The 16,713-nt window shown below is 40.5% G+C and overlaps 1 protein-coding gene across 1 annotated transcript in view; it reads right to left on the bottom strand.

Annotated features, from left to right (window-relative positions):
• CNKSR3 (CNKSR family member 3) overlaps positions 1-16,713 on the bottom strand; it is an 86,914-nt gene that overhangs the window by 26,761 nt on the left and 43,440 nt on the right. Inside the window, exons 2-4 of the mRNA XM_070486325.1 lie at positions 10,182-10,345; positions 3,843-4,045; positions 3,007-3,094 (exon numbers count right to left, since the gene is read on the bottom strand). Coding sequence (XP_070342426.1) covers positions 3,007-3,094; positions 3,843-4,045; positions 10,182-10,345 — 455 coding nt within the window. The remainder of the gene's footprint in view (positions 1-3,006; positions 3,095-3,842; positions 4,046-10,181; positions 10,346-16,713) is intronic.

Genomic DNA, 16,713 nt, shown 5'->3' with positions numbered 1-16,713 from the left:
GGGACGCCGCCTCAATGTGGCCTGACGAGTGGTGCCATGTCCGCGCCCAGGATCTGAACCCTGGGCCGCCGCAGCGGAGCGTGCAAGCTTAACTACTCGGCCACGGAGCCGGCCCCTAGGTTACTATTTCTTAAGTGGGCATAGTGCTTTATATATATCTCATTTAATCTTCATAACAATCTTTTGAGGTAGATATTATTTTTAAAACAGTTTATATTATTTCTCTATTTTTAATTTTACACGAATGCATAAATGTGGTCATACGTGCACTTTCTGTAAATTAAAAAAAAATTTTTTTTGGCTTGACATGTTCCCTCCCCACTTCTTTCCCTAAGATAGACTCAATTTTTCTTCCAAATTGCCCACTGTGCTTATCTATTGCCTTTTATACAGGTTTTTGGACACAGGTGTGTAATATAAACACACACACACATATATATATATATACAATTAAAAAATTGGGGGGGGTCACTATTTTTCTTCACATTACACGTTTTCTTTCCTCAACAATAACTTGTAGAAATCCCACCAAATCATCTGGTGAGGTAAATATTAGTATTCCCATTTTACAGATGAGAAAAATTGAGGCTTATGGTTTTAAGTGACTTGTCCTAGGTCCCAGGGCTAATTAACGGCAGAGGTAGGATTTGAACTTATGGCTGGCTGTCTCTGAAGCATACATTCAATGACCACCAAAGGGAAACCAAGAACAAAAAATAAACCACAAACAAACAAAAACAAGACCTCTTGTATCCCTTAAGTTGGGATTAAATTTTTCCTAAGAGACAAATTCTCTTTCGCTTCTTTGTCAAAAGCATTCTTTCATTTGTTTAAACGCACATTTAAAATATCACCATTAATCACATGCCAGGCGTCATGAGGCCCCAACTACCCAGGTCGAGCGACATGAGGGTGCTCAGTGGACACCTCTCCTGATGGAAGCAGGTCAGGTTCGGCACCTCCCACGGGGAGCCTTTCTTATCATCAGTTCATATCAACACCTCTATGACCACAAGAAGAAAAGCCACCTGAGACAATGCAATCAGCCCATTCTGTCCAGACAAGAACAGAATCAGGGTGGTCAGATTACTCAACGTCAACATCTCAACGTAGGTGACTCTAGCCAGCGTCTCAATCCTTCTGGCACTCCTCCTTAGCACTTCTCCAACTTCATAGAACTTGAAATATAGTTTGCGTATTTATCTTTTAATTTTCTCATTCCCCCAGAGACTGTAAGTTCCACGAGGGATTCTTTTCATCCATTTATTTACTCTGGTATTCCCATTGTCTAGAAGAGCAGTAGACCCACATAGCAAGTGCTCAGTAAATATTTATTGAAGGAGCAGTCCAAACACCTACGAAGCCAACATCAACCTGCTTAGGCAAAGCAGCAGCATCTTGTGAAAACAACTGCTACCACCTCTGTTTTCAACTGCATCCCTTTCTCCTCCTCCCCCCCCCACTACAGCAGGGGCCGCCTCAATGAATCACTCAGTCTAGGACCCGTTAAATAAAACACAGATGCACCCAAGAGCAAAACTTCCCCTTTTGCTAACTATGATGTTTAACTCTTACACTGTCATTTAATCGATCGCAAGTAAATTCTGTTAAAAATCAAAATAGGAGGCAGGATATTGTGGGAAGAGAGAAGCAGGAAAAAAAAAAAGAAAGCTCAAGGTATCAGAGAAATAAATGCCTTCTACCACCAACGCCAGGACTCCGTGGCTGTATGATTAATGTACCACAATTGGTACCAGACTCTTTTTGTCAAAATTATTTTACACATCATAAAAAAGAGCAGAAACACAGAGTCCCATGAGATGCTCCATGCTCCTTTCTAAGAACATGGCCTCAAAAGCATATAATGAAGCCACACGTGCCTTAAGTTCAATGGCGGCTCAGGACTGGACCACATACAGCTGCCACGTGCAAAGCCAACTTCACTCTTCAAGTTCCAGGAAGACACAAAGTACAAAGCTTTTCAGAATTACATCCATTATAGATGCAGTAATACGGTGGGGACCAAGGAAAGGATGTTCTTAACTTTTTGCCAACTCAGCAGTGGAAACAAATGTGGAGTCACAGAATTTTAGAACCAAGCGAGATGGGAAAAAAGAACACGTTCTTCCTTACATTTTATAGCCTCAATTCAATTCAAAAATATTTTACAAGTCTTTGCTATGTGCCAGGTAATATGACAGCAAGTGACCTTAAGAGCTGATGGTCTAATAAGAAATATTTTTAAAAGTTCAGGTTACAGAAGCCAGGTGAGTTACAGACCGACTGATACAAATCTTCCTGGCTAAGGAAGATTAGGCAGATACTTAGATCTGGTAAGATACTTGCTAAGATACTTAGGTCTGGCCAATGAGCTGGGAGTGAAATGGACATGAGTCACTTCCAAACCAGGACATGTGTCAGTGTGAGAACCTCCTCTGCCACAGGCTCAAGCAACATGAGATACTGCTTGTTCTGCCAGTCTGCATCCTGAAGTGGGGAGAATTAAAGCAGATCCCTAAACTGACCCATTGGGATACAGATAATCAAGCAATAAAGTGCTGAGGTTTGTGGCTTATTTGTTACTACATCATAACTTAGCACATCCTGACTGGTAAAGCCAACCACAGAGGTCGAAATGAAAAGAAAACTAAGAAGCAGACACAGTAAGGTATTTAAAATAAAGAGGATAGTGAAATTTAGTTACTCTAGCATTTCTATTTAAAAAATTAAGTATTCTAACATTTTAGAGGAAGTACAGGACTCCTAGCTCAACTATTTTAAAACAAAAGAGGCCATCTTTGATGGAAAGCCCACTGGTCATTTTTCAGAAACCATCTACACAATACATCTGACTTAAAGCCTTTCATCTCTCCCCAATTCTGATGAGAAAAAAAAAAAAAAAAAAAACAGAGAGAGAAAGAATGGTACTTCATGCCTGCCTGTAAACCCTTTGAGGGAGGAAAGAAGGGAGGAAAGAAGTTGAGAAAGCGACAATGATGTACTGACCTTCTGGACTGCAGTGGTCAGATCCAAACAAAGCTGAATGACTTTGTTCTTCGTTACTGAGAAGTCAGCGATCCCTGTAAATGGAGCCCTAGAAAGCAACAACAATTCTTAAAAAAGAAAAGTGGGGGCCGGGGGGAGGGAACCCACTGGGATCCCACACTGTGTGCTGACAAGCATGCCTACACAACAGGCTGGCTTAAATTATCCATTGTGTAACTGTTTCAGGTAACACACAGAATGGGAACCTGAATAGAAAAGAGACAGAGAAGTGCTAGATAAAAACATCACAAAATGAGCCAAGAGAATGAACATCCCTTCCGAAGTCAACTAACAGTCCTCATACCAATCAAATACTCATTAATGTTTCTGTTGTTGTTGTTTTGGTTTGGTTTTTTTTTTTGCTGAGGAAGATTTGCCCTGAGCTAACATCTGTCCCAGTCTTCCTCTATTTTGTATGTGGGTTACCGCCATAGCACAGCTGCTGATGAGTGGTGTAGGTCCATGCCAGGGGACCGAACCCAGGCCACTGAACCTGAGCACACCAAACTTAACCACTAGGCCACAGGGCCGACCCTCACTAATGTTTAACCTCAGCAAAACACAACTTTAGCACAGTTCCACTCTCTTCTAAGCGGAAGTTATTTTGTTCCTGCTATTTACCTTTTCAGGAACTTCCAGAGGGACCCTACAGACTACTACTGATCCAGAACTCCTGGAGAGATCCGGTGGAAAGACATGAAGGGAGCAATGGTCCATTTTCTTGGGACAAAGTACAGGCTATTGTATGCATCTCAGACCCTCCTTTTACAGCACAGTAAAGCACACCCATGACTCACCGGTCCAGCCAAGCTAACAAGGCCTTGGCAGCGCCTATGAGCTCCACCACAGAAGTCAGGAACTCATTGGGGGGCTTGTGGGAGGTGTTCCCGTCATAAGCTGGACTCTTCCGCCGACTACTTATGTAATTCTGTAAGTTGTGGCAAGACGCACGCAGCTTCAGAACCAAGTTCTTCATGTTATCAGTTTCAAGGCCATAATTCTGTGGAAAATAAAATCAAAGGGAAAAACTCAAAACTGACAACAATGTTCAAACTCTCATAATAACTCAACAGCTCACTAAACAACTTGAATAACTCCTACAACAGCCACAAAACCCTACGTAATTTACCAGCAGTGCTGGTTTCACGCACTTGGGCCACACCAGCCTTTTCTCTGTTCCTCCCACAGCCTACTCTTACCTCAGGGACTTGGCTCCTGCTCATTCCTCTTCCTGAAATGTTCCTCCCTCAAATCGCTTTCTTACCACTTGCATCCCAGCCCAAATGTTGCATCCTCCTCAAGGCTTCTCAGACCATCTAGAGCAGCGTTTCACAACCTAGCCCCTACCAACATTTAAGCCGAATAATTCTTTGTTTGGGTTGCGGGGGAGGATTCCTCTACATGGCAGGATGTTGAGCTGGCCTCTACTCATAGGTATCAGTAGTACTCCCTCCCCAGTTGTGACAACCAAAAATGTCTCCAGACATTGCCAAGTGCCTCCTCAGGGCACTCTCTAGCACGTCACTTACCTGTCATCTCTCTGAGGCACCTTCTTTGCTGCTGTCTTCCCCACAGGGATGCAAGGTCTGTGAGCGTGCAGCTCTGAGCACATTGCTCACGACTCTATTTCCAGCACAGCAGACAATAAAGTAGTCATCGAATGGATGACTTTCCATCGGAGGAGAGTCGCTCACACGGAAACAGGGCAGCATAGACGAAACATCAATTTCCCTGTCATTTCCGTCTCGTGAGCTTCTAACCTGTGTTCTTTCTGAACAATGTTCAACCTACTTGGGTATTTTTAAAAAATCAATTTCACGTGACAATATTGTCCCAGACTCCCTTTCAGATAAAGAACAAATCTCAGGAAACAACGCATAAATCTGAGCTAACTTGGGGGCTCAGGGATGAAATTTCTATATTCAATGGCACTACATGTGCCTAAATTGGTGTTTCATCATTTTAACAAAAAGTGAAAATATTTCTGGGGTATATACAACTGTATCAACAGCATCCCAAAGCAAGAATGGGGTACCATTTAAAACTTGGGAATAATACAAAATGGCTGACAGGATGGAACACTTACTCCATGCCAGGAACTGGACCAGGTGTTTGACAAGTTTTATCTCAGGTAAACGCAGCATGTGGAGGTGGATATATTCTCTCTATTTTACAGGTGAGGAAACTGAGGCACAGAGACATTTAAATAAATTCCCTAAAATTACACTACTCATCAGTAGTAGGGGTAGGATTCTAAGTGCTAGAAAAAGAAAAGAAAAAAAGAAAAGCGGCCAGTGATGCTGGATCTAGCACAAACGAACAAGCGGGTCTTAATTCCCCTCAATTCTATCCTGATGTACTCCACCCTCTCTGAAGTGTGAGAAATTTCTTCCAGCTGGTTTCAGCCATTGGGACCTCACTGTCCTGAGAGCCAGGGCACCTGGCCTGTACCTTAGCCCCCTCCTCGTACAGCCTCACCTCCAATGCCCTAGGGAAGGATAAGCTATGTCTCTAAATCAAGATATGTAAAGCATAAATATACCACGCAGTTTGCGAGAACTTTTTTTTTGGCAAGATGAAAAACAGTAAGTTGGTGAACATGATGTGATCTATACAAAATTTGAAATATATTATGACGTACATCCAAAAATAAACAAATAAATGAAGGGAAAAAAAGAAAAACGGTAAGTAATAACAATCTTAATGACTCTTCTTTTAATGAAAACAATTCTAACTTTAACTAGATTTTATTTGAAGTTTAAATTTATGTTGCTTCCTAGTCAAATAAAAAATATTTTAAAAAATTTGGATAGAAATTTTAAAAAGAGTTAAGTATAAATATAAAAAAACTTCCCAGAGCCATTAAGTGAAAATCATCTTTTGCAAGCTTTAAAAAAAAACACTAAATTTCATAATAAAAATGAGTGTTCTGTATTAACAGTAATGTTCTATTTAAACCTTATATTCATTCACTTATTTTCTCACTGTTATTTTCTAGAGACTAACACATGATATCGTCCTTCAACAGAGAAGACAAAAATGGAAAGATGGATCTTCATCATGGCTTTTTAAAGTCAAAGAATCAAAGACTCACAAAAGAATGGATAAAGCACCACATGACACAGCTTGTTTAGAAGGACTATGATTAAAGAGAAATGTCCCCTTATTCAGTCAATTACTCAGCCTGCCAACTTACATCAAGTGTTTTGAACTAAAAGCAGGAAAGTCAGCTTTCTATAGTCAATGTCACCATAAATTACTTGGAACTTTTATTACCATACACAACATTTACTTCTTGAGCTCAAGGAGAATTAAATGCATTTTAGTGTTGCAAAAAGTTTTAAACTTCAGTCTTCTACAAACCTACCACTTTTAACATTAAAATAAAGGATGAGTATAGCTTCTTATTAACTGGTTCTTTTCATTTTCATCCAATTTGCTGATTCTTTCTTCTTTTTCCCCCAAAACAAATCATGGGGCCGGAAGGATGGATGGATGGACTGTAACAAAGTATAATTTTTCAAAGAAGGAGGGAGCAAAGTAAGGAAGGAAAATTCCTTCCCCTTCCACCCCATTCCACAATAAGAAGAGAACAAGAAACTGATTATATTAGCTCAAAAGAACCTCTACTGTAGAAACATAATCAGGAAAGGATTATTGAATTAAGTGCCCCACAGTGAAAGACAGAAAATGAATAATTTCCCAGACCAGATTTGATTATTTTCACTAACCTTTTTCCCTCAAAACCTGTCTCCTTCAGAAATTGCTTTAAGATAAGGTGTCAAGAAGATAGAAACTAAATAAGAAACAAAATGAGTCTCTGAAAATCTACATACATACTAAAAACCTTCCACCAAGATCTCATTTCATTAAAAGTTAGCCTTTGGGGTCGCTTCCTGGTCTGGCTAGAGAAATGACAAACAAGACAGAAGAAAAGGAAAGAGGCAGATAGATTCTCATTCTTCTGCTGCCTTAAGATTGTACACATTTTAACTAAGGACAAATCTTAACTTCTCCTCTCCTTTCTTTTCCCATTCCTACTAGCTCTATTCATGACCTAACAAACTTAAGGAGCGTCACAGACACATAGTCAAAACCTTCCTATTGACTTGGGTCAATTGAGTTACAGCCTAAGAAATATACTTCACATTTTTCTTAAAAGTATTTAATAAGCTCAGAAGCAAAATCAAGTTAAAAACAAATTGCTAGCAAAGATTCCTCTTCCTGTATGATTTCTCCCCATAAAGAAGGATAACATTTTTTAATGATTTGCTATGGATGGGTAAATGATGAAAATGAATCTTCTTGGGGGTACACAGAAGTACTCTGGGCAGGTAGACACATCACAGGTATTTCATTTAAGGACACATTTAGGTGGCATCACTCCACACATGATTGATTCCAACCTTGTTCACTTTCTCAGCCTACTTTAACCTTAAAAACATACATATCCCTGCCTCAGTCTTCAGGAAACTAATACCTGCTTGATTTGGCAAAGAAAATGGGTTACGATTATACTTTATTACTCTCAACACCCTCTAGACCAACGCTATTCTATAGAACTTTCCGCAATGATGAAAATGTTCTCTATCTGCATTATCCAAATACAGTAGCCACTAGCCACAGGTAGCCATTGAGACTTGAAATGTAGCTAAGTGCAACTGAGGAACTGAATTTTATTTCATTCTAATGGCCATTTAGTTACATGTGGCTAAAGCTATACTACTAGAAAGAACAGCTCTAGAGTCTGCCCCAGAGAAAGGGAAAAAAAATTGGGCTCAGACTCTGAATTCAATCCTGAGAGGTGGTCCTGGTTCTGCTTCATAATACAAGCCACTGTGCTAAGCCACTCGAGCCAGCCAAGATCAATGGTCCCCAAAGGCACTTCCTCTCCTTGCTCTCTAACCATGGCCAGCTATTTGGGGTCTGTCTGCTCACTGGTTTTCGAATCTTCAATAGCTCTTCCCGATTTTAGGTTCCTATCCATTCTATCTGCCCTTTTCTTTCCAAAACTTTCCAGTGGTTTTGTTTTTTCCTCTCCCTTTCCTTACTTCTAATCCTATTCGTTTCCTGTCCATCATAAAATGAACATCCACGAAACTAAGTTTACATCAAACCGTCTTTTATAACACCAGGGACAACTGCAAATACACATTAACTGTCCAGGGAATGGGCTGTTCAAGGCAAAAAATTATCATCAATTTATATACACGAAGATCTATATGGTACAAATGGATTAAACAGATAGTATAATTAATATATGCGTTGCAATAAGAATATTTTAAAAGGAGATTACAGCAAGACTAAAGGTACTTTAGTAAAACTCTAAAGCCCTCCCCAACCCAGAAAAGGCACATTCATTTGAGAACTCTCCAGTGACCCTCCTGTCAAATGCATTCACCAGCACTCTACTGCACAAAACACGTCCAGAATGAGTCTGAGGTCAAAACTTTGTCTACAAAGGAAATTAGAAGGAAATTGTAGGAGATAAAACACAGCTTTAGGTTCTGGCATTTGTCCAGCTTTGTTCATTTTGGTCTAATATTCTAAGAGGTAGGGAAGGGGGAAAGCACAAGGAGGCAGCTGTTATGTGCATTATTGATGTGCACATGTGCTCTGGCCCATCCTTCCTCCTAGCCTCTCATATTGTGAATTTCAAAGGAATTTACCTGTCCTCAAAGTCCTACAACAAAGTGAAAGAGACAATTCAAAATAGCAGAAAAGACCAAAAAGTGACCTATCCAGAAAACATACTAAGAGTAAAGTCAAATCTGTTTTACCGTACAAAAAACATACAGTTTTAATAATAAACAGGACTCTCAGACATCTTCTGGACAGCGCACAACACTTACACATTAGCACACGGCCACATGTAGGGAAATGATGGGGAAAACAGACAGCCCGTTTCCCTGGAGGTCACAGAGTGAGGAGCGTGCAGCAGAGCCAGGATTAGAATGCAAAAATCCTGCCTCCCAGGCCAACACTCACACCACTTGGCCACAGCGTCTGCCTTGTGGCAGCTCATTTATCAACCACAAATAATTTCCCCATTACTTTCCTAAACAAGAGCAGCGCATCTCAGAGCAGAAGACAAGTCTCTGTCCATTTTAAGAAGAAGAATACGCACAATGCAGTAAGTGTTATATAATCAACGGAACGCAGACCAGCAATGGCAAAATAATTGGGAGCACATTCTTTCCCACCATTCTCACTGATGTAATTGTATATACCCCTGGCTCAGGTTCATAGCATTACTAAGCCAGCCTGAATGCTGCCAAGTTTGTCCAAATCCTGACAGTTAGGGAAACTGCATCCTTAGCATGGCACCAGGACAGACAGATGTGGATCCCACCCCGTGCTAACCTGTCTATAAACACAATGCCCTTACAGGTGTTATTAGCCCACTCCTAAAACAGCTCCCTCTGCAGCCATAGGTGCAATGTAAGCATCAGAACCTGGAAAAATTTAACTCATTCACATTCAAGCCAAAGCTCAGGCATCTAAGAAACGTAACTAAGTTTACATTTTTTCCCACCTAGCTACCATTTCATAGGTTGACTATTTCAAGCACAAACATCAGTTATTTAAATACTACAACTATCTATGAAACATAAAAGCGATTTTTATAGCAACAAAAACAGATGTGAAAATCCGAACCCATTTCTCATTTCCGTTTAGAAGATGACATTTTCATTTAGGACTATCTCCATCTTTTTATTCTTTACAGAAGATAAGAAAATAAGACTAAGAGAGACTTCTTCTGTAAAGGGCAACACAGTAAATATTTTAGGCTTTGGGAACCACACTCTCCCTGTTACAACTACTCAATTCTACCATTGTAGCACAACAGCAGACACTGACAACACATAAATGAATGAGCATGGCTGTGTCTCAATAAAACTTTATTTATAGAAATAGACGATGGGCCAGATTTAACTCATAGGCCACAGTCTGCCAACTCTTAATCTAGAAAATGATTTCTTTTTTTCCCTTCTTATACTATCTTCAGCTCATGCTTCACTTCAATGGATCATTTAAGAAAATGATGATACGTTAAATCACAAACAATGAAGATTTAAGAGAATAAGGTTCTAAAGAACGCCATCACAGTACAGATCACCTTATTCTGAACTAACCAGTGCACAGAGAAGGTCGACAGCCTCCAACACAAGTTCCTGGTGTCCAATTCGAGTGACACCCAGCTCCTCAAGATCCTGGTGGGAAATCTGCAGCAGCTGCTCTCCATTTATCTTCTCCCGTTCAAACTTGTGGACGTACTGCTGCAGGCAATCATCTAAACCTACCAAAAGAGCAAAGAAAGTCCATAATTGTTATTTTGTTTCTTTATTCGAAAAATTGCTCACATTTAAATCAACCTCAGGAATCCCCAACTACGCTCCACTACTTGATTGTCTATACAACGTGTATCCCACCTGAGGGACATCTTTCAAGTGCGTCCTCATCTTCTCACCTCAAACAGATTTTAAATGGGCAGTTTAAAATTTCCAAATAAATCCAGCAGAGTTTTATGACAGTTACTTTCCCATTCTCTTTCAACTACAAAAATAAACACTAACCCCTGCTGACTTGAAATGCTAGTTACCAGTACTAGACATGTTTGACTATTTGCTAAGCAACTCTTCCTTTGGGACACCATTCCTCTCCCAGCCCATGTGCTCCCAGTGGGCCTGCCAATCAAGATGCTTTGCCACAGTGGTTGGCCACAATACTCTATCCACCAGCCAATTATAGGTTCAAGAATGAGCATGTGACTCAGGCAGAACCTATCAAAATCTTCCCTGATATCTGATATTTGGACACAGGACGACACAGGCTCTTTCTTCCTTTCCAATCAGAAGTCATAAGGACACAACTTTGGGGATATTGATGGTCATTTTACTGATCAGTTTTCTGAAAGTAAACTTCATTTGAGAGAGACAGAGAAAACGCCTCAATAATATCTTACATGCCCCTGCATCCAACAGTGTTTAAAGATATATCTACCCCTAGATTTTTTCACTTAAATTGGAATAAATTCCCTTTTTAGCTTAAGCTTGTTTGTGCTGAGTTTCTGTCCTTTGCAACCGAAAAAATCCTGATGAATACACAATCCAAAGGAGAAGGTATCAGCATGGTACCAGAGAAAGGCAATGTTAAATGGGTTAGCTTACGGGAATTTTTCCAGGTCAAATACTGCTGCAACAGGGTTGTATTTTAATGCTCTTATATATCATTAAAATAGGTAAGCCTAATAGAACTTGGGAATCTTTATTTCTGTATAGAGAATTCTCTGGTCAACTTGTTTTAATGGTTTTTACCGGAGTAAAATTTTACATTGAATCAGTTGATCTATTCAAGCCTAATAATAAAAGCCACCTTAGTGTTTTAAAAGACTAGATTTATACAAATTCAATCCCAACACAAAAGATGAAAACTCGATTTAACTGGAACAAAGTATGTAGAAGGTACCGTTGTCCCCTCTCCCTTCCACACCCACACCCACACCCTTCACCCCTCACATAGCAGGGTGCCTCTGCTATGTGAGCACCCTGGACTAGGAAAAGTAGACACAAGTCCAGCACTGACCCTTGGCAATATTAAAGTTCGTGGATCTTAAAATCTCATGTGCTAAGCTAAACAACATCTCTGCTCCACAAACTTTCACCACTTGCTTCCTGATAAGATAGAGAAAGAGGAACAACATCCTGATAACCGTTTGGGGCTATCACATACAGGAAGAGGAGGTAAGAAAAAATTAATTTTATGGCAACCAGTTGGAACCAACCCATCCTCCCTGAACTGACATCTGTCTCGCAGAGGAACTCTGTCACTTAGCAACCGAGGTTGGGGACACTGATATAAACCCAGCTCTGCTTTGATGGCCTTGAGCTGCAAGTGGCCTGCATAGCATGTGAGTTGGGCGGGCAGTTAAGGCCCCAGAAGTCAGCAGGTATTGAGGGGAATGCTCCGCCTGGGCAGCAGAGTCTCAGCACCCCGATACCCAGGGCCATCTGCAGAGGGGCAGTATCCAACTGTAGCAAGCAACAGTGACAAGGGCTAAGAGCCCAGGAGAGCCTCCGTACAACTCTAGTCCCATTTTATAGATGACTAAATTAGGGCTCGTGTGGCTGCACATGCCATCCACAGTCACATAGCTGGGAAGATGCCAAGAGAAGGATTTTTATAGCCATTTTCTTCAGCTTGATGAAGAAAAAAAGAACTTGAATTCAAATCAAGGTCTGTTTGCCTGCTGGTAAACAGAGAATTATAAAAATTCCTCTCCAACCGTCTTCCTAAATAAGCAGTAAGGTCTCATTACAAAACAATGATTAAAATAGAATCACACAATCTTTGAGCTACTTAGAAGGTACTTCAGATGTCAGCGAATCAAAAACTTGGGAAAGTAAGGACAAAAGATCAATTACTGTCAATTTTACCCTACGTCACTTTGCCAGTTCTAAGCCACATCACAACTAATATCCTACAATCTCACCTTCAGAATGTTCTCTCCCCTTGCCTACTTTCAAGCTTTAAAAAGAATTTTTTTTTTAATTTGTCTACAAGTTTAGGATAACTATATTATACATTTAAACCTTGCTGTGGCCGAATTGTGTCTCCCCAAGAGTCACATGCTGAAGTCCTAACCCCCAGGACCTCAGAACACGACTGTATTTGGACAGCATCTCTAAAGAGACAATAAGTTAAAATGAGGTCGTGTTGGTGGGCCTGAATCCAATATGGCTGGTGTCCTCATAAGAAGAGGAGATTAGGACACAGACATGCACAGAAGGAAGACCAAGCGAAGACACGGGGAGAACACGGTCACCTACAAGCCAAGGACAGAGGCCTCAGAACAAACCAATCCTGCCGACACTATGATCTCAGACTTCTGGCCTCCGGAACTACAAGAAACTAAATTTCTGTTGTTTCAGCCACCCTGTCTGTGGCACTTTGTTATGACAGCCCCAGCAAAGCAACACAAACCTAAGAGAATTTTATTTCATATTCATCCACACGTGATAAACACTTTCTTACATAAAATAAACAAGGCTCAATGACCAATAGAATTGAAAGTCAAGTCTACTGTGCCAAGTAAGTTCATTGCTCAAAACACAGCATGAGACTGAGAGACTTGCATTAGTTTTCAAGTGCAGAATAAATTAGCCCATTAAAATTAAAGTGAAGAAACCGTGCACAATGGATGTTCATCAAACTTCATCCCTGAATAATAAGTAGAAATAAAGATGAGGCTGGATATCTCTTTTAACTGACTGGGAAAAATTTCACTGAAGAAACAAGATTTCAGAAGTAGCTTTGGAGCATTAGGGAAATATTTTGGACACAGAGAAGAAGGTTGAGATAGGAGGTGTGAGGAGGGCTCTAGATGGGACAAAGGTTGCAAATGATCAGAGAATGAGAACTGAAGAATACAGAGCATTCCCTAAAAAGGCCAGAATCTTCTTGCGGATTCTGAGGGAATATAAATGATCTACCCTTAAATAATCAAAAGATCCCCAAGACACAGAGGAATTATCAACTGAAAATATCACATTGTTACCTATCTAAAAATGGACGCTATAGTGGCTTAAAGACTGTCCCCTCAAGGGACACATATATTGAATATGCTAGGTTTTAAATAGTATTGCCCCCAGTTTTATTATTCCAATACGTTATGGCTTATTGTTCAGCTAGCCTATTGTTTAGAATACAATTAAACATTCATAAACAGCTAAATCAAGCTATTATGTGGGCCCACAAAGGAGGAGAAAATCCCCAATTTCAAGTAAACTGGTTTCAGAATTTGCAATAAACCATACACTTTAACTTATTTGTCAAATGTACCTATTTGCTAGTTTCTTGCTTCAAGAAACTTAAAGAAAGTCTAGCAGACCAAGAGAAACACACAAGTAAATAAAATTAGATTAAACACATAATTCAATGTGAAAAGAATCATGAAGGAAAAGGAGAAGGAGCTGCCACAGAATGGAAGCCACAGTAAGAGACAGCCCAGGCTTCCTCGACTGTCACTAAATCTGGCTAGAAATAATCCTAAACTTTCAAAGAAATCTCAAATGCAAAAAGGAACGAAAGAAACATTTCATGATTTAAAGAAACACTATTTCAGGATTTATATCAGCAAGTGATAGGCAGTGGCTAAGAGCCTGATTTCCAATCCCAATTCCACTTCCTGATAACTAGGCACCTGGCAAGTTATTCACTTGACTCATTTGTAAAAACGGGGACAATAATATTCTCTACTACATAAATCGGTAATGAAAATTAACTGTTGATATTTATAAAGGGCTTAGAACACTATGAAGCCCATAATACTCTATATATTTTGTTAAATTTAAAAAGTGTGATTTGTTCAGGTCCTCAATTTCCTAAATGTTCTGCATAGAAGTTGCTAGAGAGAGACAGAAATTCCCTAATGCTTAGGTAGTCCCCTCTGGAACAGAGTAAATTGGAGATGAAACAAAATCTCAACAACCCATGTTATTACCTTCCCCAGAAAGCATTCCCAAATTTGGGAACTTGCCATAATCATTGATCCCACCTAAAAATGTTTTAGGACTTCTATCAGGCTATAAGCACCACGAAAGCAGAGGCTTCTCTGTTCACTGCCTGTTTCTCAGCATCTAGAACATTGCCAGTGCACAACCATATTTGTGAAATAAACAAATGAATGCATGAAGACAAAGAACTTCACATAAATACTAATGTCACACCAATGCACGAGTTACCTGATTTTATTTTCCCGTGCAAGTAACCATGGATAACGGAACTCCTGATTGTGCTATCAGTTACAGGTATTTGCAGCAAGCTTCAATGTTTCAAGATTAAAGGAGGTCATTTCTACATTAAGAGAAATATTATAAACAAAATCAAACTCCAATCTTTGACAAGGTACTTGGCCTGTACTAAGAATCAGTTTTTATTAATTAATGAATCTCTCCCAAATGTGGAAAGGATTATGTGCATGAGGATTAAGAAGTAAGAGTAAATGCCCCCAGTACAAAAAAATCTAGAGCTATTCTCTTCTTTTCTCTAAGAGACAGAAATCAGATCATTGACTGGACCACCCTCTGTTCTGCCACGTGAGACCCACTGGAAGGATCTCAGATAGCTATGCTTTGAGCCCACAGGCTCGAGTCAGCAAAAGCTCTAATTCTACAAATAGAGTGAGCCCAGAGTTGTCCATACAGCATTTCACATCAAGTACTTTTATCACAAAAGCATGTGGTAACGAGAGGGTGTTGGTTTGGTTTGGTTTTTATAAAGAAATGTTTTGATTCAGAAATTGGTTTAGCCACAGCTTGTAGACTCGCATCTCATCAGAACTTTTAAGGGCCACAAGTGACCAATGATGCAAACAGGATTTGGGTATACCATGTTCTTCGACTAGGAGAATCAATCAGATCACACAAATGCAATTTAACTCAACAAAATTTCTGGAGCGACCACCACGTGCAAGGCCCTGTACTGAGGCGGGCCCTCCGCTATGAAGCAGCTGAGAACTTAGGCCAGTTCTTGATGGTGTGAACCAGAGGAAAGAAAGCACGTTTACACCTAATTACGATACTCCCAGAATTCCCGACACTTTTGAAAACACTGAACGGCAAAGACCTGACATCAGACCTCTTCAGCCTTCCCAACTTGCTAACACCTCTGATACCCAATATTATAACTTCTTACAAACACAGCACCTTGCTAAGAATAATAAAATCAGGTTTCAAACTGAAGCGCAACATGCTTTGGCTTCCAAAGGGGCATAACATGATGAATGGAGCAAAGCTGACATCAGAGCATGCCAAAATTCAGAAGCGTGGTAGGACCTCCAAGTGCCCTTTTGTGAAGTGAGCCACCCAATGATATCTTTTTAGGATGACTTTCTTTTGTCACCCTTATTTTGTTGAAGCCTGTAGGCCTTAATTTTAAAACGAGCTGAGGAAACTTGTGTAAGAATAGAAATCTGAATTGAGGCGATAACACCATGTTTGAAACACAGGCTGTACTGACTTTCGGCTATAGAATTTTAAAGGACTGCGGAATTGCTTTTGCCTCATCAGACAGGCTCCTCCTGACTGACTGACCTTTCCTAATGAGTCAAAACTACAACCAGCGTCTCTAGGAGGCGGTGGGAGGGCAGGGCCACCTCTCAGGGGCAGCCTGAGACAAAAGGCGGACACCCAGCTGGGCCACTGCCCTTGCACCTGCTGAGGCCTCTGATGGAAGCACAGTTCCTCCCTCTAGACATGGAAGGACCTAATTTCCTCACACCCCATCCTTTCTCCCCTGTCAGAATATCCTGTATCCGCTCTGAGAGGAGAAACTGCATCATGACCTCCCTTCTTTGGCTCAGGAGCCACTGTCTTCCCCCACAGGTCTCAAGAGGGCAAGAGGAGCCTGAAAAGTGATATGAACTGCACACTAAGAAGCACATGCTAACGATCAAAAATGGCAGAATGGAGGGGCCAGCTCAGTGGCATAGTGGTTAAGTTCACATGCTCTGCTTCAGCAGCCGGGGCACAGATCTACATACCTCTCACCAAGCCATGCTGTGGTGGCATCCCACACAAACAAAACAGAGAAAGATTGGCACAGATTTTAGCTCAGGGCCAATCTTCCTCACCAAAAAAGAAGGCAGAATTGAAGTTTCTAACCAAT

The sequence above is a fragment of the Equus asinus genome, chromosome 1 (genome assembly GCF_041296235.1).
Source record: "Equus asinus isolate D_3611 breed Donkey chromosome 1, EquAss-T2T_v2, whole genome shotgun sequence".
Classification (NCBI taxonomy): domain Eukaryota; kingdom Metazoa; phylum Chordata; class Mammalia; order Perissodactyla; family Equidae; genus Equus; species Equus asinus.
Note: the sequence above shows the minus strand (reverse complement) of the source record. Positions and strands in the feature narration are given on the sequence as shown.